Raw genomic sequence first — 24617 nt, forward strand, 5'->3', positions numbered from 1 at the left:
ACATTACATTAATTTCTTCAGGTTATAAAGCCCCCATTTTGTACGGTGAAGCAGTAATTTCAGGGAATAGTGCTTAATGAAGTTTCCCCAGGTGTTTAACTTATTATGAGAACTTTGAATTCCTTGTAAGTGCAAAGAAAAAAAAAAAAAAACAAAGAAGTAGGTTTTTTTTAACAAAATTTTTAATGCAGCAAATTAAAACAATTTGAATGATAGTTGAGGTTCTCTATGCTTATTTAGCCAACGTTAAATTGAATGGACATGACACTGTTGGCTTGCTGAGAAACAACTGTGAACTTTTCAGTTAGCTACAATTAATATGATAAGGACTGAGCAGAACCTACATTTATTCTTCCTCTGAAAATAGGACTATTAAGTATAAGGCTGTAAATCAACTTACTAAAAACTCAATACATTTGTTAACTGACAAAATAAAGTTATTATTCTGCTCCAAAAGTAACATTTTAGTTTTCTGATGTAGTAAAACCAACCACCTTATAATTAGAGTTTATTGAAGAAGTCTTTCTTACCAACTGCCTCTTAAAATTACCAGAGTGATAAAATTGTTGTCGAACAGTTCTTGACTGAGCCACCTGCATTGTGTAGCAAGGTCTGGTGCATAATAGGTGCTCAGCAAATGTTGGTTGACATGTTGAAGATTTACATAGTAAGGGCCTCTTTCTGCGTAACATTTACTTTTTATAGTCAACAGGTTTTTTTGGTTTTTTTTTACTACATTGTAATTATTATCTAGGTTCTATTATCTTTCTAAAACATTTTTATTAGATATAATTTAAATGTAAACATTTGTGCTAGGAAAACATACTAAAATATGCTCATGTTTGAACTCTTTCCGCTTTTTAAATTATTGAAACATACTTGACATAAAATGTTGTATTAGTTTCAGATGTACATCCTGATTTGACAGTTCTATGCATTACTTAGTGCTCACCACAATGACTATTGTCTGTCACCTGTACAACATTGCTACAATGTTAGTTATTATATTACCTTGTGGTCCTTTTCATCTCTATGGCTTATTTATTTTATAACTGAAAGTTTTTACCTCTTAATCCCCCTCACCTATTTCACCCTGTTCCCCTTACCCACCTCCCCTCTGGTAACCAGCAGTTTGTTCTCTCTATTTAAGAGTCTTTTATTTATTTATTTGTTTGTTTTGTTTTTTAGATTCCACCTGTAAGTGAAGTCATATGGCATTGGTCTTTCTCTGACTTATTTTTACTTAGCATGGATCACCTGGGTCCATCCATGTTGTTACAAATGGCAAGATTTCATTCTCTTTTTTTGTGGCTGAGTAATATTCTATCATGTACATATAGATATTATGGTATATTACATGGTATATGGTATATTATATATACCACATCTTCTGTATCCATTCATCTGCTGATGAACACTTGGCTTGCTTCTATATATTGGCTATTGTGAATGCTTTCCCTTTTAAACATATGTTTTCATATCTAGGAAGATAAAAAGGAAATTGTTACAATGGTCGCTTTCAGGGTCTGGGAATGGGATGTTGGTGGAGAAAGTATCTCTTCACTAATTAATTCAGCAAGTATTTATAAAGCACCCATTAGATGCCAGAAACTATGTAAAGTGTTGGCTGTGTTAAGGTCACCAAGACATAGTCTCTGTGTTTTATAACCTAGGAGAAGAACCAGGCATTTAATTTATACTCACACACACACACACACACACACACACACATTTATTTATTTATTACAGTAATGAATGATATGAAAAAAAGCAGAGGATGCTATGAGGTAGAATTTGCAAGAAGAAACTAATTAAATGGGGGGATTTGTTTAGGGAAGCCTCTTAAGAGGTGTAATTTTTGAGTTGAACTTGAAGGATGAATCAGAATTAGCTAAACAAGGAAGTAAAGGAAAGAGTTCCGGGTGGAGGAACCAGAATGTGCAAAATCCCAGAGACAGTGAGGATCTTGGCTTCCTGGAAGAACTGAATGAAAGAAGACCAGTAATGCTGAAGTACAGGGAATGAAGATGGAAGACAGGTCAGACTGTGCAAGGCTTGGTAGTTTAAGTTTTGTTCTAAAGCACAAGGGGAAATCATTGAAAGTTTTTTAAGCAGAGGAGTAAGAGTATCTAGTTTGTTTTAAGTTAAAGATCTCACTTGTTGTTGGAGGGAAAATGGATAAGAAGAGGTCTAAAGCAACAATAAATAGTCCAGGCGCGAGAGATGGTGGTGACCTGGGCTAGGACAGCGACCACAGAAATGGAGAAAAGTGGACATGTTTAGAACATACTTGGGGACTTGGTGATGGATGAAATACGGGGACAAGGAGGTATCCTAGAGTGAATCTCAGTGTCTGCTGGCATGAGCTACAGGGTGGAGGATACAGAAGTCTAGAGAAGGAGTGGGTTTAGAGGGAAGATTAAGAGTTCAGTTTTTGGACAAAGTAACTTTTATGTAGAGGTGGAGGTTTATAGCAGAGGTTTGGGCTTTTAGTGTAAATTTGGGGATTACTAGAATGTACATGGTATTTACATCTTTGTAAATGGATGTGATTACATAAGAGGAGCCGGGGACCCAGCCCCAGGGAACTCTAAAACTTAGAGCTTGAGTAGAGTCAGAGAAGCTCACAGGAGACTGAGAAAGAACAGCTGGAGTCAAGAGGAATATTGAGGAGAATGGGTGTTAGGGAAGCTAAGACTGGAAATGTTTTGGTAAGAATTAGGCCCATCTTTTTGTATAAGTTTGTATTTTATAATTTATGTGCATTATACATCTATATATTTTCCCCTAGGAAACACCGTTTATTTATTGATATCCCAAAACCACAGTATAACTAAAAACGAAGCTAACCAGTGAGATGATCCTGGGTGGACTCTCTTTTAGACAGTTTTTTCGTAATATACAATTATAAAAGACAACTTCAGACACATGTACAAAATACATACAGAGTGGGGAATATACAACACTCAGAAGCCAAGTAAAAAGGGTTTTTTACAAAACCTGCAACCTATTTTCCATGTATTATCATTAAGTTGCTCTGCTGGCTGCATTCATAGAATTTTAAGACACATAAATGTTAAGGTTGAATTTAATTTCGTTTTGATTCTTTTCTTGTTTGTTCTTGTGTGCCAAAACTTGGCAAAGTAGGGATTGCCATACCTGAGTGTTTTATTTCTCCTTATCTGGGTAATGTAGCTGAACCAATCAGACCTCAGGAATGTGTCTGGTAGTCCCTGAGTCCTTTTGTAGTTGTAATAGCTGATGCTACTGAAACATCTTACTAAAATGATAGGCTGTTTGCTACTGGAAGGAAGACTGGTCTAATGGAAAGAGCATGGACTTGGATCCAGTCCCAGCTCTAATTCTTACTCCTGCAAATTTGTGCAGGTTACTTAATCTCTTAATCCTCCTGTGTGAAATGCCCATTCATAATGAATACCTACCTCATAAAATTTTTGCGAGGATTTATTTAATAAAGCTAAGTATGTAAAATGCTTAAAAATATCTTTGACCAAGCATGCACTTAATAAATGCATTGGTTTTTAAAAGATTTCATAGAAAATAGAGTTTCTGGGGTCTCCTAGCCCTTGCATATAATGTCTATCATTAATTAGTTTTGTCATCTAAGAAGATGACCTTTCTTTTGCCAGTGTTTGTTGCTCTGTGTCTAAGGGTACCTTTTCTAAGTCACAACTTCTTAGAAGGATTAACTCTGTTAATTCATGAACTTATTAACACAGCCAAAATTTTCAGATAAAGTAATTTTCAAGATTGTTATGATATAATATATATATATATAATCACAGATGTGAGATTCTGTGTTCATTTATCTAAAAGAAGCTTGATTGATGAGAAAGTTACTATTTGACATTTACATTTTTCCGGCTTCTGATATTAGTGCTTTGCTTTGTCTAAAATGGCATTATGGTGGAATATGAGTCCTCTTTCTGTCATAATAGACTTGCTGTCAACTAAGGCCATCAGAGTGCTATGCATTCATAATTATATAGTTCATATATAATGTAAAGTAATCATTTGCAGTATATTAGTGAAGACTTACAGAGAAATATTTATTGTGAAGCACATAGATTTTACACTGCATGCACTAGATTGTTTTGCTTGGTCTGTATGTGTATATGTACATTTACATTCCTTTTGAAACCTGAAAGAGGTGCCATATATATAAATATTCTCTTATTTTTAGTTTATTCACATTAGTATGTATTTCTGTTTAAGTATCTGTCTAGAACTGGTTCAGAAGCAATGTAATCAGATGTGGTCTGCCAAGTCAAAATGAAATGTATACAAATTTACAGTTTACAAATAAGTTGCTCTAAAATCAAAATAAGAGAGTAAATGCAGTGTGGAATGTTACACAAAATCCAGCCACACCATAATTAGCAAAGGATAGTAGAAATGCCATTTGTTGGGATGTCTGGGTGGTTCAGTGGTTGAGCTTCTGCCTTTGGCTCAGGGTGTGATCCCAGGGTCCTGGGATCGAGTCCCACATCAGGCTCCCTGTGAGGAGCCTGCTTCTCTGACTATGTCTCTGCCTCTTTCTGTGTCTCTTGCGAATAAATAAATAAAATCTTTAAAAGAAATGACATTTGTTAAAACTTGAATTGTAACAGTCAATTTTCTTGCAACAGGAACTAGCAAAGCAGTTAAGAAATATCATCTGTCAAAAACAGTATTAAGGCAGTTTAAAAAACACAAATATAAAGTACATAAATTATAAAATTGAAAAAATGTTCAATAGTATTTGATTTTGATGTCCTTTATGGATTTTTGTTGCTGTTGTTATGCTGATTGATTTATTTCAATAAATTTTCCAAAATCATGTTTAATACTTTCCCCCTGTATATGCATGGACATATAAAATTTTTTAGATCTAGGATTTTCCTACTTTGGACAAACTGAATCTACTTAGAGAAAGAATTTACTGATAATTAAAGTTGGGAAGGTAAGTTTTTTTCCATTCTGCACTGGTTTATTTTTTATTTATTTCTTTTTTAAAGGCTTTTTATATTATATTTATTCATTCTGTACCCTTTAGCAACCAGGTTCCATTTCCCCCCATTTTCTATCTCTCTAGATTGCCTATTCTGGACATATCCTATCAATGAAGTGATAGAACTGAATTTCTGTGACTGGCTTCTTTTACTTTTATGTTTTCAAGGCCTCATCCATGTTGGAACATGTATCATTATTCCATCCCTTTTTATTGCTGAGTGCTATTCCATTGTGTGATTATACACATTTTATTTATCTGTTCACTAGTTGGTGGACATTTGAGTTGTTTCTACTTTTTGGCTATTACGAATAATGCTGCTATGAAATTTGCATACAGGTTCTGCATAGACAGCTTTTCTTTTCTCTTGGGTATGTGCCTGGGAGTGGAATTGCTGAATCATTTGGTAATTCTGTGTTTAACCGTTTGAGGAACTGCAGACTGTTTTTGCAAAGGAACTGGCCCATTTTACAGTTCCAGTAACAGTATATGGGGGTTCCGGTTTCTCCATATCCTGGCCAGGTCTAATTGTTACTGTCTTTTCGATCATAGTTCTCCTTGTGGATGTAAAGTGGTACCCACTGTGGGGTTTTTTCCCCCACTGTGGTTTTGATTTACATTTACTTGATGGCTAATGAAGTTGAGCATCTTTTCAGGTGCTTATTGGTCATTGATACATTTTCATTGGACAACTATCCAGATCTTTTGTTCATTTTTAAATTGGTTATTTGTTTTTTTAATTATGGAGTCATAAAAGTTCTTTATATGTCCTAGATATAAGCCTCTTATCAAATATATGATTTACAAATATGTTTTTTTCCTATTCTAGGTTCTTTTTTTGAGATTTGACTGTTTCTTCTCTTGGGTTTCTAATTACATTATGACTTTATTTGGCGGAACTTCTGAACTCTTTATGGGATGTGCATATCTGCAACAAGTCGAGAAAGGTTATACTTCCATTTCTCTGTGCCAATGAAGTCCATTTCCTAACTCTGCACTCTGTGCTGTGGCATTTGTTCAGGAGGCATTTATTTTAGTACTTGCTAACATGCTGGAACCCCGGGACCAACTTCTGAGAGCTGGGGATAGAACTCCTTTCTCAGTAAGCTTACAGTCTAGTGGACAGGTCAGAAAAAGTTGTGTTGTCAGGAAAAGCATCGTATCTTTACAAACCAGGAAGAGCTTATTTTATTAGATTTATGATATAAACTTGTAGGGGATCCCTGGGTGGCTCAGAGGTTTAATACCTGTTTTCGGCCCAGGGCGTGATCCTAGAGTCCTGGGATTGGGTCCTGCATCGGGCTCCCTGCATGGAGCCTGCTTCTCCCTCTGTCCGTGTCTCTGCCTCTCTCTGTGTGTGTGTGTGTGTGTGTGTGTCTCAGGAATAAGTAAATAAAATCTTAAAAAAAATTATGATATAAACTTGTAAGTAGCTGAAGGAGACTTGAATATCACTGAGTGTATTTTACTTCCTGGTGTGTAAAAACTAGCCTAGTGTCGCGATTCCAACAAATGGTCTATTTCTCTGCGCTGTCTACTGCCCCTCATCAGAGCTTTCTGCTCAGCCTCCCTGAGCTCTGAAAGCTTCTTATGTTGGGTTATTCTTTTTTGTCATTGCCTAGGTGGTTTCTTCTCTCCATTTACCCAAGTCTTATCTGATTTCCAAGGCCTATCTTGAGGTACCTCATGATGGTATCTTTCTGATCACTGATGATCTTTTCTTGCCTCCAATTAATGTGGTGCTTTTGCAGCTTACTTGTGTCTTATGTAGTAGTCCCATATTTGAATGCTTAGTTGTCCTCCTAGCTTCCAGGTACTAGAGTTTGGATCATTTCCTTCTTTGGGACGCTACCCATGGGGCTGAATGGAAGAAACAGGGGTTTCGGGCAGCCCGGGTGGCTCAGCGGTTTAGCACCGCCTTCAGCCCAGGGCCTGATCCTGGAGACCCAGGATTGAGTCCCACATCGGGCTCCCTGCATGTGGCCTGCTTCTCCCTCTGCCTGTGTCTGTGCTTCTCTCTCTCTCTCTGTGTCTCTCATGAATAAATAAATAAAATCTTTAAAAAACAAACAAAACAAAACAAAACAAAACGCCCCAGGCGTTTCCATTCTAAGTCTGCAAAATCACTTGGAAAAGTGATGGAGGGAAACAAAGTCTGGGAAAAATCAGATAGCAGTGGGTTAGCAGATGCTGAGTTGACATTCTTAATTAAACAAGCTGTTATGTTGAGTTAATGGTAACGAAAATATACAAATTCAGGTATAGTATAGGCTATTTAGCATGTTCCTCCCTTCCCTCCCCCGCTTCCATATTTTTTCATGGGATATGCACTTAGGCAGACTTGGAACTCTCATATGTTTAAAGTTTTCCATTTCACACATGTTGTCTAAATATGTGCACGTATTTTTTGCTTTAGCTACCGGCCTAATAAAAGCCTCTTGTGAATGCTTATCACCTTGTAAAGTAGTTACCAGAGCTACAGTAAAATTTGCCTGCAAGTGAAAAGGCATTGACTTCCCTAGAGGGAGAATAAAAACCATATGAGAGAAACAGCAGCAACTGAAATTATCTGGTGTAGAAAGTGGCAGAAAGCCAGCCAAATGCTCTGTCCCTAAAATGTTCAAAACCTTTATCTCAACTCACTAAAAAGGCCACCTTGTTTAAAGAACTTCAAAACGCAAACTTGGAAATGTCCCATTATTTTGGTACAATTTACACACACAATCCCCCTTTTTATTGCTATCTTCAGGTATTAAAGCCCTAAGAGTTAAAAGAATTTTTTAAATGTTTATATTTCTTCTTAAAAATGGTGTGTGTGTGTGTGTGTGTGTGTGTGTGTGTAAATTGTTACTGGAAATTATTGCCATGTTTATTTTAGGTACTTCAATATATCTAATTAGAAATGATGTTGATTGTTAAGGAAGCAAAGTGGCTTCCGAGAGTGCATGGTGAGAAAGAGTAACAAGAAACCTTCATTAGCTATTAGGTCATGAGGACTTTTTTCTAAATAATAGAGATGGAACGCATTGATAAATCCTGCTGTTTTGGAGTTGCCATGGGAGACTAGACCATGTTATAATAGAGATATTTTGATGTCTGGCCTAGGGTGGGGGACAACTCTAAACTCTAGCCTTGTTTTATTCAGAAGTATTGGCATTTTTTTGAAGTTAATTTTTTAGAAAGTTCACTCAACTTTTTGCTTTATAATTCTTTAAATTCTTAAACCCAGAGAGTCCTAGTCCTGGAAAACCCATCTATAGTTAAATGCTTTTTTCCCTGAATAATCACTATTATTTTTCCTATTACTATTAGTACTCCTCTGTTTGTTGAACACTTTCTTACAGAACATTTCATACATGCCACTTTATTTTGATTCTTTCAGAAATCCAATAAGGCAGGGCAAACACTTTTATATTGGTTTAGGGATGGGGGAAGCTGAAGTTCAAGCATACCACATAACTTGGTAGAGGTCACAGGCAGCAGAGGATAATTTTCTCTCTACTACTCCTCAGTGCCACTTGAAGAACTTCAAATCTGAGGGGTGACTGGCTGGCTCAGTTGGTAGTGCATGCTCTTGATCTTGGGGTTGTGAGTTTGAGCACCACGTTGGGTGAAGAGATTACTTAAAAATAAAATCTTAGAAAAAAAAAAGCTTCAAATCTTAGGTTATTTTGATACTTCACAGTGATGAAATACATTTTTTGGCAAGAAATAAGCCATTTAATCAGAACTGCCAGGAAGGCTTCCATAGTAGTCACTCAAAGTAAAGATGGAAGTTTTCAGTCCTTTCATCTTTATCACTGAGCTCATTTGGTCAAAGTTTTGGAAAACGGGAAGTCTTCATTATCGTTTGCTGAATAACTCTGTTTCTCTGTATAACTGAAAATTCGACCTTCATTATTTTCAATTTAACAGATAATTTTCCTTAAAGGAAGAGCAGATTTGTTCTTGGAAAAAAAGTATAGTAATTAAATCTAAACCATTAAAATATTAGGTAATATGAGAAATGCTATTTCTGGGCCACATAAAGGAAAACAAGGTGTAATCACCTAACAAAGCATAGGTTTTGTAGTATGCATTATGTTTTCTTTTATATGTAAGTTAAGCATTTTATTATTTATATTTTATTATATATTTATGTAATACAGTTATATGATATAATTCCTTAAACCAAATTCTGTTCAATGGATTAGAATATATTACAAATTCAGTACCTGTCCATAAATATATATTTATTTATTTATTTTTCCATAAATATATACTTAGAGAAACTTTATGGAACCAGCAACAACATTTTGAAATTACTGCAACAAAACTAAATGACCAGTCCTGGAATTGGAATATAAATTAGTCAGTTGGGGCACCTGGGTGGCTCAATGGTTGAGCATCTGTCTTTGACTTGGGCCATGATCCCGGGGTCCTGGTCCCCATGGGGAGTCTGCTTCTCCGACTCTGCCTGTGTCTCTGCCTCTCTCTGTGTCTCTCATAAATAAATAAATAAATAAATTTTTTAAATAAATAAATAAATAAATTAGTCAATCAATCTTGTTAAAGCTGCCAGAATTATTTTTCCCCCGTTGGATGGGAGTAGGTCAGGTGAGCTTTGGATTTCTATTTACAGCGAAGTATTAAACATCATGCTGTGGTGGTACATTGATAATACAATCAAAATGCTGATTCACCCATTTACCAAATTTTTTGTGATAGCTATTGCTTTTTTATGCCTGCTTAAATGCTATATATCATGTTTTGTTTTGACAGTAGTAGACCATTTTAATATATGAATTTAAAATTTTGTTCTATATTTAGAAAGAAATGGGGAAAAATGTAATATTTTCCACAATAATACTTTGGGATTTAGCTCTGCCCTTCTAGAGTCAGGCATGGTCATCAATAAGTGTAGGAACTACCAAGGTTCCCACATTCCGAATTATCTCTTTTTGTCCACTTTTATTGCTGTGTGACAGACATCCCATCACACATGATTTTCCTCTATTCTGGACTTCTTTTCATTTAGATCAATATGAATGCATTGATTTCTGTATTTGCTGTTTGGATTTTTCCCTCCTTTTGCAGAAATTTCCCTTGCCAGTGCTTTTAAAAATTCTAACTGTAGCCTTTCCATACTTGGTGTTGGTATTTTACAATAGATTTGAAGAAAAATTGTATGAAGTTCCAAGGCAAATATTTATCAGTTATTTTTTTGAAGTTAAAATGAAGGCTGTAACAATTCCACAATAAATACCGTGAAATTTAATGTGCTAAATTAATTTAAACAGTTTTGACATTTTTTCCTTGAAGGACTCCTTTCTGGGTTTTTATAATCTCACTAAGTGAGGATACAAGGTGGTTTAATTACTTTCCAGCAGCACGTGTTCTAACAGCCAACATTCCAAGTTAAAGCTATGTGTCTTCTTGGGGTTTGAACTGTTTCCACCTAATCCAAGGGAAAATATTTGAGGGACATTAGTTAATGCATTTTCCAGGAATGGGAATGGGTAAGTATTTTTTTCATAGCTTATAGAATATTTAGCGATTTGAGACTTTAATATTTAATTTTATAGCATTCTCGGTACTGGTGGCAAAGGCTTCCTCCAGAAATAGTGAGAAATTATGTGAACTCCCTTCTTGGTGTGTTTAGGAGGGCAAGTCATAAATCGTCAGTCCCATATTTTTCGAAAATGAAACTGGGCATTGATATTTGCTGTGATCTAATATGCAGATATAACGAAAAGGTTCATAAAGTAGTATAAAGATTTTTGAAAGTTCTCACTGAAGGTCATATAAATTGAAACTGTGATGCAGAAAACATCTAAGATTTAATTATTCTTTTCTATGATAGATTATCTAAGTTCTGTTAAAACCTTAATAACATTAAGTACTAATGAAAGGACCTTATGTGTCACATTTGCATTCATAAATATCCATGAAGGATCTCTTTCACCAGTGTTATTCAATCTTAGTCCAGGACAAGGTCAGACATTGATTATGTTTGACAGTCTTAACAAAAGTGAATAGGAAAGATAGATTTTCTTGTATTTTACTGCTAGAATGGTAAGAGGCAATGACGTTTAATATATAGTATAACACAATGGAATGATAATGATCAAGTGCAACTGTAACAATTACTATTTATTGAGCATCTGCTAGGTGCCAGGCCCTATAAGAGCTCTTTATATATGTTTCATATAATGTAATTTTCGCAAACTTCTTAAATTCAGATAGTATTATACCCATTTGCCCAAACACAGAAACTGAAATTCCAAGAAATTAAATGATGTGTCTAAAGCTTCCCAGCTAGAGGCCATTTTGCATATACTCAACCCCACTGAGCCAAGCTGCTTGTTGATGTTTGGCTACCTTGTGATCAGAGACAGAGAATGTATTGATAATGTATAAATTATTTGGCTCAGAAATGTTTGTACTTTTAAATTCGAATTACCTGTCTTTAGCAGTTTGGAATTTGTAACATGATGGAAGATAGTAAAACTCCACTCAAATTAGTATGACTATTTTGATTTAAGCTTCTCTGATTACTCCCCATTTCATATTACACATGGATGCTTATTTTTCTTATATTTAATGTGTGTAAAACCCTGGTGTGTGTCAAATACTGCTCTCAGTATTTATGAAAATGAATTTATTTAATGCTCATAGCATCTCTATGGGGTAGGTTTTATTTTATCCCTGTCTTACAGATAACTGAAGTACAGAGAAGTTACGTGACTTGCTCAAAATTACAGGTAGAAAGTGGCTGAGCCAGGATTTGAACCCAGTGTGACTCTGGAGTTTGTGCTTTTAACTGCCTCTATTTTTCAGATTTTACAAAACATGGTGAAAGCAATAATTGTTTGAAATTTATTGCTGGACTTACAAGTGTGTGTTAGGGTAAATGGAAATAATAAATAATGTCAATAAGATATTCAGTAAGAAGTAATGACCCCCCAAAAGACCTTGGAACTCCCTAGATTAAAAATAGAAGATGAATTTGGAAGACAACTTTAATTGTGTTAAATGCCAGTTGAGGCTCCTACTCTGTAGATCTGTTTGATGCTGTGCAAGCTCTTTATGGATATAGCCAAGCAGGATATTGTTTCCTATGTTGTAGCACTAGTTACATTACTTCCACTAATGAAAATATTGAGCTCTGTGATGACGATTTCCCACCCCACTTATATGTATCATGGCTTTAGCCCATATGTTATAAATGAGAAAGATTTCTTATGGACATATGGGACAAATGAGGCTTTTAGAATTGTTATGTTAAAACGGGGCTGATGTTTCCAGAGACTGAGGGGCTGGGGGTTGTTGCATCAATCAAAACAATGAATTGTTAAAACTGAAACTGAAGAAGTTTCTGAGAGAGGTTTTTGATTAATTAAGATCTCAACTTGTATGAATTTCAGTTTTGGCAAAACAAAGCTTAAGCGATTCTAGCTGTGCAATGTGGGAAAGTCAGGGAACGTAAATGAGAGTCTGCTATGAGACTTTCTAGAAGTATACTCAGCCTAAAATTGAATATTTATGTGTATGTGGGGCAGTGGAGTAACAGGTGGGAACACCCAGCTCCTCTAGGGGGGTAGATTAAGGACCTTTGGTTTAAACTGGATCTTCTAACTACTTTGTTTACCTGTAATCAGAGGCAAGTTTAGCAGGAGCTAATTTGCTAGATTTAGGTTTCAGGGCCCCTTCCTTACACCAGCCCCTTCCAAGGATTTGGGAGGCCCTCTGGCTATATATGTTCACATGGCCATATTGTTTTTGCAAAATTGGGAGAATTTTAAGATACTTAAACCACAGTTAGGACTGCTGTCTCTTTTCTACTCTGACCTTCCTTCCATCACATTTCCTCATATGCTGGATTGCTTTGGAGTGATCACAGGCATTCTTTGGATCTGACTAGAAGGAAGTTGAGCTGGGAATACGTAACTTTAACTTCAGTTTGAAAGATGCTTTGGAATGTTTCAGTCAGACAACTGAGAAATCACAGATTCCTAATTTAGACAAAGATGAAGAGTTATTTTTTTCACCTTTACCTTTATTAAAGAACTGAGAAAACTCAGATAATAGAACATAAAATTAAAACAACCAAGGTGAATGATGAAATAAGTAGAAATTATTCTCCAAAAATATACTGTACAAAAGAAAATCAGATTATCCCCATAGCAGTAATTTATTGAGAAGAAGAGATACCTCTTGAATATAAGTAGTAAGATGGATTGTTTGAAAATCTGGTTATGGAAGAGGAATGAATCCTTTGAATTCCTTGGGAAAAGAGTTATGTTTCTTGCTGATTTGACCACCAAATACTAACATGGAAAAAGATAACATAAAACTTTATAATAATGTGTGTCTATAGTGAGCTTTATAGTTAACAAGTGTCTTCAATTCAAAGAATATTTAGGGATAACTCACCGCATATGAAACTGAAATGTCTTGAAATTTTGCAGCTTATATATGAAAGAAATTTTGTGGAAGTTTCTCCAAATTTGACAATGGTCCTAAAAATTGACCTGAGTTGTGAAGGTTAGAGCTTTCTACAACATATATTTCCAAACAATTGGTTTCTATATCTTCATTAATAGAAACACCAAATTATTGTTCAATTTTATGTGCAGAACATTACATTACAAAATTGCCACTTGTCAAAATGTGCACAGTAAAAAAATGTTAGGAAGAAAGCGTTATAGAAGTGTGCCAGATGATTGACTAATAAAAAGGGGGGTGGTATTTCTCTGATTTTGTGATGTTTGTGGTATTTTCAGTTGCTTAAAATTAACTTTTGGTCATTTTTCTTATTCTACATGCATTTTCACTGATCTAATGTTGTACTCCTGTTTGTATTCTTCATCTTTAAAGGGGCTCCAAAAGGGTTAAGACTCTACACTACCTGTTTGTAGTTAATAGTTTGTAATGTGAAAAAATAATAATATGTATATGTATATGTATATGTAAAAAAATAATATGTGGCACACACATCCCACAATGCCTGAGGTAAGTAGAAGATCCTGCCCCCACTCCCATTTTGAATTTCAGAAGAAAACCTTTAAAGAAAAGTTTTACCTTTCCTGTGTATTTTCTACAGTTATTTAGATCTGTTTTGTCCAATAAAGTAGACACTCGCCACATGTGGTTATGGAGCACTATTAAAATGAGACGTACTGAATTTTTAACTTAATTTAAATTGTATTTCATTAAAATTTAATTTAATGAATTTAAATTGAAATTTGAAACTAATACCTAATGAAACATACTGTCAAGTATGTTTAGGACAACTTGGGCATGCGGATTTACTTCAGCCCTGAATTTTGGGAAATCTATAATATGACACTAATGTTCACGTGCGTATGTGTGTATGTGTGTGTATGTGTGTGTGTGTTTGTGTGTGATGTGTATATACTTTTTTCCACAAAGGATCATACTCTGCATATACTATTCTTCATCTTGACTTTTTAGCTTTATGTTTTACACAGTAACTTACAGATTTATCTAATTTACTTATTAGCTGCATAATATTCTTTTCTATTCGTATGATCTTTTTTACATGGATGCTGGAGTGATTTTTTTAAATGTAAGGGAGATCATGTCACTCACTCCTATGTTTAAAACCCTCTCATCGCTTCAGATCTGTCTCAAATTAAAATCTCAAGTCTTTAGCAGGCCCCTAAGACTTGCCTTGTTTTGTCCCTTCATAATTTCTTTTCAGTTCAGGGTGGCATGTGCATCTCTTCATCTGTAATGTGAGGTTTAAACACAGATGCTTTATTCTTTTTAAAAACTCTGTCAGAAATGTTACCAGTAAAGCAAAGTGTCTTCATTTACTAAATGCAAAGTCTTATTTGGTTTCTCACTTACCTGACCACCAGCAGCTCCTCCTATAGCAAAGAAATCTGGTTTTTCCTCACCAATAGCACTCAGTGAAGTAAAATAAACCTTGTTAACCAGAGTAAAAAACGTTGCAGGCACTCTCTAATCAAGAGCACATTTGAAGGAGGAAATGGCGTTATGGCAGATAACTGAAGTGCACTATGTCTTAAGAATTTGGTGCTTCTTTATTGCTAGATTAAATTTCAGAATTTTGAGTCTAAATTTTCCTTTTCACATCTGGTGACACTTTTTTTAATCAGTGTGCAAAAGGAGAAAAATCTGTCTGCCTTCTCTCCATGCCTCTCACTGCAGTCCAGCCTATGCCAGGCATAGGGAAAAGCCTTTCGCATTGGCAAGGAAACTCCAAAATGATTTCCAAGCCTATTAAAAGTAAAAGGAGAGTTTTGCAGAAAAATTTAAGATTTTTTTTTCTTTTTAATTGGAGTGGTACAAAATAAGAAGCAACTTTTAAAATTAAATAATGAAAAGTAAAAATGTGTTGGCTCAGAGTGTATGTAATGTTAGGCTTTCTGGGGCCACCAGTGTAAGGTGGACTCCTGTGATCTATTAAGACTTAAAATTTAGGAATGTAGTATTTTGGAGGATTTATGATTGACAACTAAAGGGATTATGAGGCAAGGTATGGTGATAGTTAGAAACACATGTACTGGCAATGGCACACATTTATTGCTGAATAAATGTATTGGATGAACAAATGAATAAACAGGGCAACCATGTCACTTTCAGTAGGTAACACGCATTAGAGCATTGTGCCCTGGGAGAAGGGGACTGAAGAAATCAGGAATAAGTGAAGGAGAGAGCAAGGAATATAAAGTGATTGCGGAGAAGCAGTGAGCTCTAAAACTGTGGGTGGAATGAAATAGGACCCTTGGAGGTGAAGACAGTTGTTGAGAAATAAAAAGATAGCCATTTATTTGTGAGTCCAGGCAAGTGGCAACTCCACTCCAAAATTATCAGAATTTTGTAGACTAAGGTTTTAATGAAATCAGGAATGTAAAAAAAAATCAGGAATGTGAGGGCATGTGGTAGACTGACAAAAAGCGAGCTTGTTGGTGGATTCAGAGAAGTTGAGAATTAAAGTATAAGTGGGTCTGGTCTGAGTATCTTTAAGACTGTTTATGAAGAAAGTGACAGAAACTCCAGCTTGTCCTGGCTTAATTGAAAAAGGGCATTTGTCAGCTCAGACCAAACAGCCCCTGTGTGGGTTGGGCTGACTTCAGGCATACCCGATCCAGGTTCTCTTGATGGTCGGGATTGTCTCCTTTGCTAAGAAGGGCTGATCCTCCTCTGGTGGCAGGATGGTATAGTTGTTGCCCTGCTCTCTGATGTATGTGCTGGTCACTTCTGTCTCCCACACTATGGGAGGAGTATCTTGATAAACAAGTTTTTAATTTTAATGTTGAATTTTACATTTATGTATAATGTTTCTGGGCCTTGTGTAAGTAATCTTTCCCAACCAAAGATCGAGAAAATGTTCCGTATTTATCTTTCAGACTCTATGGTTTTACCAATCAAATGTAGAATTATAATCTGCTCAGGGGGATCCCTGGGTGGCGCAGCGGTTTGGCGCCTGCCTTTGGCCCAGGGCGCGATCCTGGAGACCCGGGATCGGATCCCACGTCGGGCTCCCGGTGCATGGAGCCTGCTTCTCCCTCTGCCTGTGTCTCTGCCTCTCTCTCTCTCTCTCTCTCTCTGTGACTATCATGAATAAATAAATAAAATCTTTAAAAAAAAAAAAAAAATAATCTGCTCAGGACTCCTTGTAGGTTTTTCGGTGATTCTACTGTGTAGCCAGAGTTGGGTGCCACCAGGCTACTTGGTGCTGAGAGTCTTCCCAGGATTCCTGGGTCCCACCACGGTGCAGGGGAACTGCTCACCCCAGAAGAAATGACCAGTTTGGCTGAACACCTGCATGTTGACCTGTTCTGTGGCAAACTAATATGCATTAAAGCTTTTTTGTCTTAAATAAATAAGACTTTGTCTTTCTTTGAGAGAGGATTTACTACAGGTATTAAGAGATGAATGATGTGTATGTATCCGTTAGTAAAAACAAACAAAAAAACAAGATCTAAAGAGAGTATCTCTTCATAAGCAATGATCAATTATATTGTATAGTCAACATATCTTCTTAGATTCTGAGATCTTGAGACTCTTCCACTTCATGACTCTTACTCCTTTATTTTTGACACGGTTGCACACTATGAGGTATCCAAGATGTGAGAAAGTAAAATTATTCCAGATGGTGCTCCTTTTTAATTTTTTTGCAATGTTTCCATCTAATCCTCTCCCACAAAAGAAAAATTCCCCTTGGAATTGCTTCTGTTATTATCTGTATTCATTTTTAAACCTTGACAACCATGTGGACATAGTACAGGTGGTTTTGTAGAAGAGTGATCTATAAAGTTTTTTGTGCTGTGCTGCAGAAGGGGAACTACTTCAGTTGCCAAAGCAAAGCTGATGTAAAGTCATTGAACATGTTTCGGAGCCAGATGTAAATGAAGTAACTTTTTTTGAAGATGAGTTAATTTACAGATATCTGATCATTCTAATTTGGGATAGACAGAAAAGCAGAGTAACACTGATTATGTGTAACGGTCTGGCTAGCCTCCTGGCTCCACCTCTTGCTAGCTGTGTGGCCTTGGCAAGTCCATTAGCCTCTCTGAAATGAACAAGATAGTAATCCCACCCTGTAGGGTTGTTGTGTAGATTGAATAGAGAATGCAGATAAAGCTCCAGGCTATCAGTGCCTGATACTCTATATGTGCTCACTGAATCTCAGTTGTACTTGATCCTGCTACCACCACCTTTGCAGAGGCCACAGCAGGGTGTCTGTTGTGTTCAATACTGTCTCCTTTTGGTCCACCCAGAGTGAAGGCTCTGGGGTTGGGACCAACTCTTAAAAATCAACATGCAAAAACTGAGGGAAGGAGCTGGAAGATGATTTATTTTAAAGAAATTTAAGTGTTCGCTTACTTGGGGTTTTTTGTTTGTTTTTGTTATCTTATTTTGAGATAAGATAACAAAAACATCATAGCCTCACATCATAGCCTCTCCCCAGTGGTTTTGAGCCCTTCTTGATTGCACAGTTATTTTTCTGTTTATGTAGAATTTTTATAGTAAATATCTCAAAAGACAAAAGTGGAAGAAAAATTTTTATGGGTCTCTTTTAAAAAAAAAAAATTTAGGTATGCCTGGGTGGCTCAGCGGTTGAGCATCTGCCTTTGGCTCAGGATACGATGCTGGGGTCCTGGGATTGAGCCCCACATCAGGCTCCTCGCAGGAAGCCTGTTCTCCCTCTGCCTATGTCTCTGCCTCACTCTCTATGTCTCTCATGAATAAATAAATAAAATCCTTTTAAATTTTTTTTAAAATTTTATTTCTTTGGGAGAGAGAGAAAACAAAAGAGAACGAGAGAACATGAGTGAAGGAGGGTGGGTTAGAGGGAGAGGGAGAAGGAGGCTCCTCATTGAGCAGGGAGCCTGTTGTGGGGCTTAGTCCCAGGGCCCCAGGATCATGACCTGAGCTGAAAGCAGACACTTAACTGACTAACCACCCAAGTGTCCCAGGGTCTCTTTCTTTTTTCAAGTCTTGCAATATTGTTATAAAATATTAAAGCTTTCAAGTTATAAAGCTTAATACATCATGCATCCATATGCCTGCCATTAGCTTCAGAAACAGAACAGTATGGATGGATACCATGGAAGCTGCCTGAGTACAACTTTGACACCCAGAGAGGTAGCCACTCATCTCCATCCCATTTTCTTATACCACATATGATACATTTTTTTACAGAGAGAGGCAGAGACACAGGCAGAGGGAGAAGCAGGCTCCACGCAGGGAGCCCGATGTGGGATTCGATCCCGGGTCTCCAGGATCACACCCTGGGCTGCAGGCAGGGCTAAACTGCTGCACCACCGGGGCTGCCCCAACATACAATATGTAATTCCAAACTATGTTTGGTTTGGTTTTGCTTATTTTAAAAGTTTATATAAGTAAACTTTTAACTTCTTTGCATTCTGCTGCAATTTGCTTTCTTTATGCAATGTTGTATTTGTTGGATTCATCATATTGATTTTAACTTTCATTCATTCATTTAAACTGTTGTATGATATTTCTTTGCATGAAGATACCATAATTTATTTATCCCTTCTTGTGGTAGTAGACATTTCACTCTCGCTGTCTCTCTCTCATAGACCATGCTACCATTGATGTTTTATTACATGTTTTACTTCACAGATCTTTGTAGCTTCAGTTTTGTTTTGTTTGTTTTTATACAGGAAATGAATTAGTCTGGTCACATTTTGTGGCCCTCATTGTTTGCATCATCATAAGATTGCACTACATCTTTTATGTCTTTTCTAGCTCAAAATTATACTGTTTATGTAGGCTATTTAGACTAGATAGTTTGAATTATTGGATTTTAATTAGGATAGTTTCACAGTCCCATTAGTGTGTCTCTTCAGTACATTCTATAGGATATGGATTTTACATATGCAAGGGAAAGTTCCATTTTGAACATTTTTGAGAACAAAAATATATACAATATTAGAAATTATCATTAGGCATGATGACACAAGACACTAAATTTTTTCACCCAATTTTGTTTCTTTCCTGGAATCTAGAGTAATTACAAATGCTAATAATTTAAGATAAACATAACTATATGCATATGTAAAAAATGTTGTCTACATGTAGATCAGTCCCTGTACTTGATTGCACAAGAGTTCCGGTCACACTGAGTCTTTCATGTTCTCCTTAACCTAGAATGAAATTTCATACAGTCAAAGCATTCTGCTGTCCCCTTTGCTTCTCTGTCTGTCTCTCTCTCTCTTTTGCTTCTTACATAAATGAAAACCTAATATAAGATTATGAATAGGCAAATACTCTAATGAAGAAAAAAGTACTAGAGAATCTGAAGCAAGGAGAGATTACATCTGAGTGAAGAGCCTAGAAAAGCTTCCTGGAGGAAGAGGAATTTAAGCTGGACCTTAAATGTCTGTGACAGGCAGGAGGTGTGGGGACCCTCCAGGGAGCCCATCCACTAGCAGAATGCCGTGCCAGAGAGGCTGCTCACGGTAACACAGAAAAGAAGTTCTTAGCACTGTCCAGATTTCTGGCCCACAGACTTGTGAGGTATAATAAAAATCATCTTTGTTGTAAGTCATAAGTTTGGAGTAGTTTGTCATCACCAATAGTTCCTAGGAATGGCAGCGAACACCAGGGAAGGGAATATTTACTTTCTTTGTTTTTTATTTTTTATATTTTTTGCTTTTGTTTGGTTGGTTTTCTGCTTGCTGAAAACGGTATCTGTCCCCCTAAACCTCTCCCCCAGATACACTACGGCGTGAATTGTAGAGCTGCTAGCTGGAAGACTGAGTTGGGAGAGGATTCCAGGCAGAGGAAATGGCATGAACAAAGATGGCGTAGTAAGGAAGGACAGGATACAAGGAAGGCAGGCAGTGAACCAGATATGACTGGAAGCAGGGCCTGTCTTGGTGAGTAGTGACTGATGAGACTAGCACAGAGTAAGGACATGGTATGAAGGGCTTCAAGTGTGAATTGAAGAGACTGGATGGTGTAGAGCCACCAAAAACTTTTTGGAATGAGAAATTAGACTAGCGGGACTCATCTTTGGGAAACTTCTCAGACATATGTGGGATGGACTCAAGTGTGGAGCAGTTAGAGGATCAAGTTGGAAACTCTGGCAAGATGTCATATGTGTCTGCTTTATGGTGGCCAGAGCCATAATGAAGACAAGAAAATAGGCAGCAGTGGGGGTGTTTGGCTGGCTCAGTTAGTTAAGCGATTAAGTGTTAGCTTCTTGGTTTCAGCTCAGTTTCATGATTCTGAGGTCATGATCTCAGGATCATGAAATCAAGCCCTTCATGGGATTCCATGTTCAGCACAGTGTCTGCTTGAGTTTCTCTCTTCTTCTCCCTCTGCACCCCCTGCCCTGTTCTCTCTCTCAAATAAATAAATAAATCTTAAAAAAAAAAAAAAAGAAATACATGAGAAACATTTTGGGTAGGGCTACCACTAACCCACTCAGTGCATTCTGGGAATTAAAAAGATGCCCTGTCGTTAAGACCTCTTACTTCTATTTGTTAGAAAATTGTTGTAATATATTTATTTAATTAGAATAAGACACTTGACTGCCATCTACTGGAAAACTAAACATACACATCTATAGTGCGAATGCTCCTCCCTGCAGATGTGGCACTCTTGCACAGTATAAAACCTGTACTACCATGTCTGTGACCATAGTCATGTGCATATGACTGGTAGGACTTGGTAGCTGATTGCATTAGTTATCAGAGGGAAAAGGAAGAAACTTCAACTCTGGATGGTAGGGAAGTTGGTAATAACATTAATAGAACTGGATCTTATTCTTAGGGAATAGGCTTATAAAATATAATTGTTCTAAACATGGAAAATTCGAGAAGTTGGCCATTTTGTTCATTGATCCTAGTACTTTGCATTTACACAATTAGAATTTTATCTCTTCTTCTGGAGTCTCAGATTTCCACTCTCTGTGACATCTGAGAACGGTGACCAATCTCTCTTCTCTCTTGGATTCCATACCTTCCCCCTTCCCTCATATCTTTTCATTCTTTCCTGATCACCTGCTTCTCAGTCTACTTTGCAGGCCCTTTTTTTCCTCAGGTTTTTATTCATGTGCCTTTGCATACAGTGGGTGCACAATAAATGTTTGTTGAATTGAATGACATTGCCTTTGTATGATCAGTCTCAGGTTTACCAGGAGACTGACTCATTGGTGCTAGGGACTAAGGGTGTGCCAGAATTTGGAAAGTAGAAACCTATCCTAAATACAGTCCCTTGTTTTAGGATCTATTTTCTACACAATGGGTCACTCTTTATTGGGGAATTCCTGTACTGTTGATCTGTTCTTCACTGTTCAGCAGTAGCAACACCAGGAGAACAAATTATTTATATTGGCTATGTCATACAGGCGTGTCTAATTCAGAAAATAGTTTCAAACAAAATAATGAAGCTTCCCTGTCTTCTAATTTGGGAAGAATGAGAAGTTCTTTTTTTTTTTTTAATTTCAACTTTTGTCCAAGTAGATTAGTGATGAGTTAAGTAAAATCCCATTTAAATATTTTCATTTGAGGTTATTTGCTAACATTCGTACCACCACCACCTCCTCCTGCTTCCCAACCCATTCACATAGGTTACTTTTGCTTTCATTTTTCATGGCGCTTGTATATCAAGGCAAACCCAAGAACTGTGCTCCTCTGACACGACTTTGCAAACATTTATTGTGGGGCTGCTTTGTGCAAAGTGCTGTGGGAGGCTTCACAGAAGATATAGAGGTTTCAGATTGCTTCTGCCCTTCAAGAGAGACTGGCTTAATGGGAGAAGTAGACACATATGTAACTGCTCCAGGGCAGGCGATGACAAGGGTCATAATATAGTGCAGACAGAGCCAGGACTCCCTGTGTAAACATCACTCTAAGACTGAGCCACCATACATGGACTTGCCATATTTCTTTTCTAAATTGCACACGTTTAACTCGTAATTTACCTGAGTCGGATTAGAATGTGTTTTCTTCAAAGATTCTTCAGTCAAAAACCTGTGAAATTTAAGGTTTAGCAGAATTTAAACGAAAAATACACTGAATAACATTGATTCGATTCCTTTAAATTTGATTTTTAAAATGGTTCTAAGTTACTATCCAAAGAAATTAAAGAAAACTAGAGTGATATTAAATAAACAAGGATATAAAACAGGAGTTTTATGTTTATGTGAGCTCAATATTTAGGAAATAAATATCCTGAAATTCGCTTGCCAAATTTTATGTTAAAATATGTTTTGAGTACAGGAAAAAGAAAATTATAAACAGTACAGTAGGAAAAAATAAATATAACTCTCGTAAATACAATGAGGTAGAACATAAATACTGAATGGATCATTGCTGTTTTAATTAAGGTGCCTTTTATTTAAGTAAAACCAGTGCCATTTTTACAGTTATTGGAGAAACGAGGACATTTATTTGAATTTTTATTTATTTATCTTTTTTAAAATTATTTTTTATTTGAGTTTTTAAAATGTATTTAAGATTTGAAATTTAAACAAAATATTTTGTTTTTTAAAAAATAATTTCTTCTACATTAACTCAATCCCAAAGAAATCAATGAGTGAAATCAAACCAAGTACACACATTATACAAAAATAAATGCCACTGAAAACTCATTTTAACTTCTGTTTAAAGCTAGTCATAAAAGTGTTTAATTTGTATAAGTAAACAATTCAAGTTTACTGACTTAATATGATGACTTGTAACTTTTACTTAAGAAACTCATTCTTCTTAATATGAAATGCAGCTTTGTGAAGGCATATTTTGCCTAATGTATTTTCCTTAAAAATCTAAAATCAGAAATGTACAGTTTGTCAACCAATTTTATAGGTAATAGTAAATTGGGAATAGTATCTCAAATAGCGAAATAAGAGAAGCATCACAAAGATACCAAAAAGGTTTAAAAGTATCACAGGAAATAGAAAGATAATACATCTAAGAGCAAGTAATCTGAAAGAGATATTCAATGGGAGAAAATGCTTAGTAATGCTGAAAGGGTGCCAAAGTGATATCAGACAGCAAAGCAGGTATGAGGTTGCAATGGGATATGGCAGGGACAAAGAGCTATTGCCATTTGGGGAGTCATCTTGCAAACTCATTACAGTAAAAAGAAAGGAAGCAGAAATCTCTTACAAATTGACACTATCAAGAATGCATTTGTTTTATGCCAACCCAGGAACTTCCAAACCAGAAGCCACTGATATTTTGAGTAATTTGGAAAACAGAAATTACACTGTTTAGAGTAGGGGAGAATTGACCTAATAAAAAAGATTTTGAAAACAAAAGGTCTTGGAACACCTAGGTGGCTCAGTCAGTTAAGCGTCTGGCTCTTGATTTTGGCTCAGGTCATGATCTCAGGGTTGTGGGATCTAGCCCCGCATCAGGCTCCACACTGGGTGTGGCATCTGCTTGAGATTCTCTCTCTCCCTCTGCCTCCCTCCCCGTGTGTGTGTGCTCTCACTCTCTCAAATAAATCCTTTTAAAAAATGTCTTATCTTTAAGTAATAAAACAGTGTGAAGTTATATGATGGATATAAGCAATTTGTTGAGGGAAAAAAATCGTTAAGATTAAATTGAGACCATGGAAGCTGAGAGAGTGTGAACACTTTCATAGGCAATTCTCAACATCTAGGCCAATTGTGCAGATTACAAAGAAGCATCTTAGGGCAGTGATGGGAACTGGATCACTTGAAGCAGGTTTTAAGTTCATGAAGAACTTCGTTAAGTAACTGTGCCAGAATTGATTGGAAACAAGCATGTTCTAACAATGAGGTAGTATTTCCACTGTTGTCTATACTGGTCAGATTACTCAGCCTCATTGTTTACAATCTGTGATTCAGTGTTTATACTCTAGGACCATTTAGATGTCTTTGCCAGGGTACACTGTCCTTTGTCTTAGCACCCTTTTTGATCTTGGCTTCTAGAATTTCTTTGGTTTAACCTCTTATCTCTGCAACTGGCCTTCTGTTTCCTTTGAAAGCACTTCCTTCCCTGTATATACCTGCTATTCTGTCTCAGAACTGATCATATTTGTCTTCACCTGTCACTGTCTACTACTGGTGATCCATCTTTGCTTTAATTCCTACTATCATTAATTCTTTTAAGGATACATCAAATCA

At 36.4% G+C, this 24617-nt stretch overlaps 1 protein-coding gene across 10 annotated transcripts in view; it reads left to right on the top strand.

Moving 5' to 3' along the window:
- The window catches only part of LOC610321 (UBAP1-MVB12-associated (UMA)-domain containing protein 1), a 229683-nt gene that overhangs the window by 90776 nt on the left and 114290 nt on the right, over positions 1-24617 (top strand). Inside the window, exon 5 of one of the 10 annotated variants that reach the window (XM_038556919.1) lies at positions 16654-16869. The exons of the other annotated variants lie outside the window; for them this stretch is intronic. Within the exon in view, the coding sequence (XP_038412847.1) occupies positions 16654-16790 (137 nt within the window). The 3' untranslated portion in view covers positions 16791-16869. Of the gene's footprint in view, positions 1-16653; positions 16870-24617 lie in introns of those variants that run through there. 10 annotated transcript variants of the gene reach the window in all.

This window comes from Canis lupus, chromosome 14, assembly GCF_011100685.1.
Source record: "Canis lupus familiaris isolate Mischka breed German Shepherd chromosome 14, alternate assembly UU_Cfam_GSD_1.0, whole genome shotgun sequence".
Classification (NCBI taxonomy): Eukaryota; Metazoa; Chordata; class Mammalia; order Carnivora; family Canidae; genus Canis; species Canis lupus.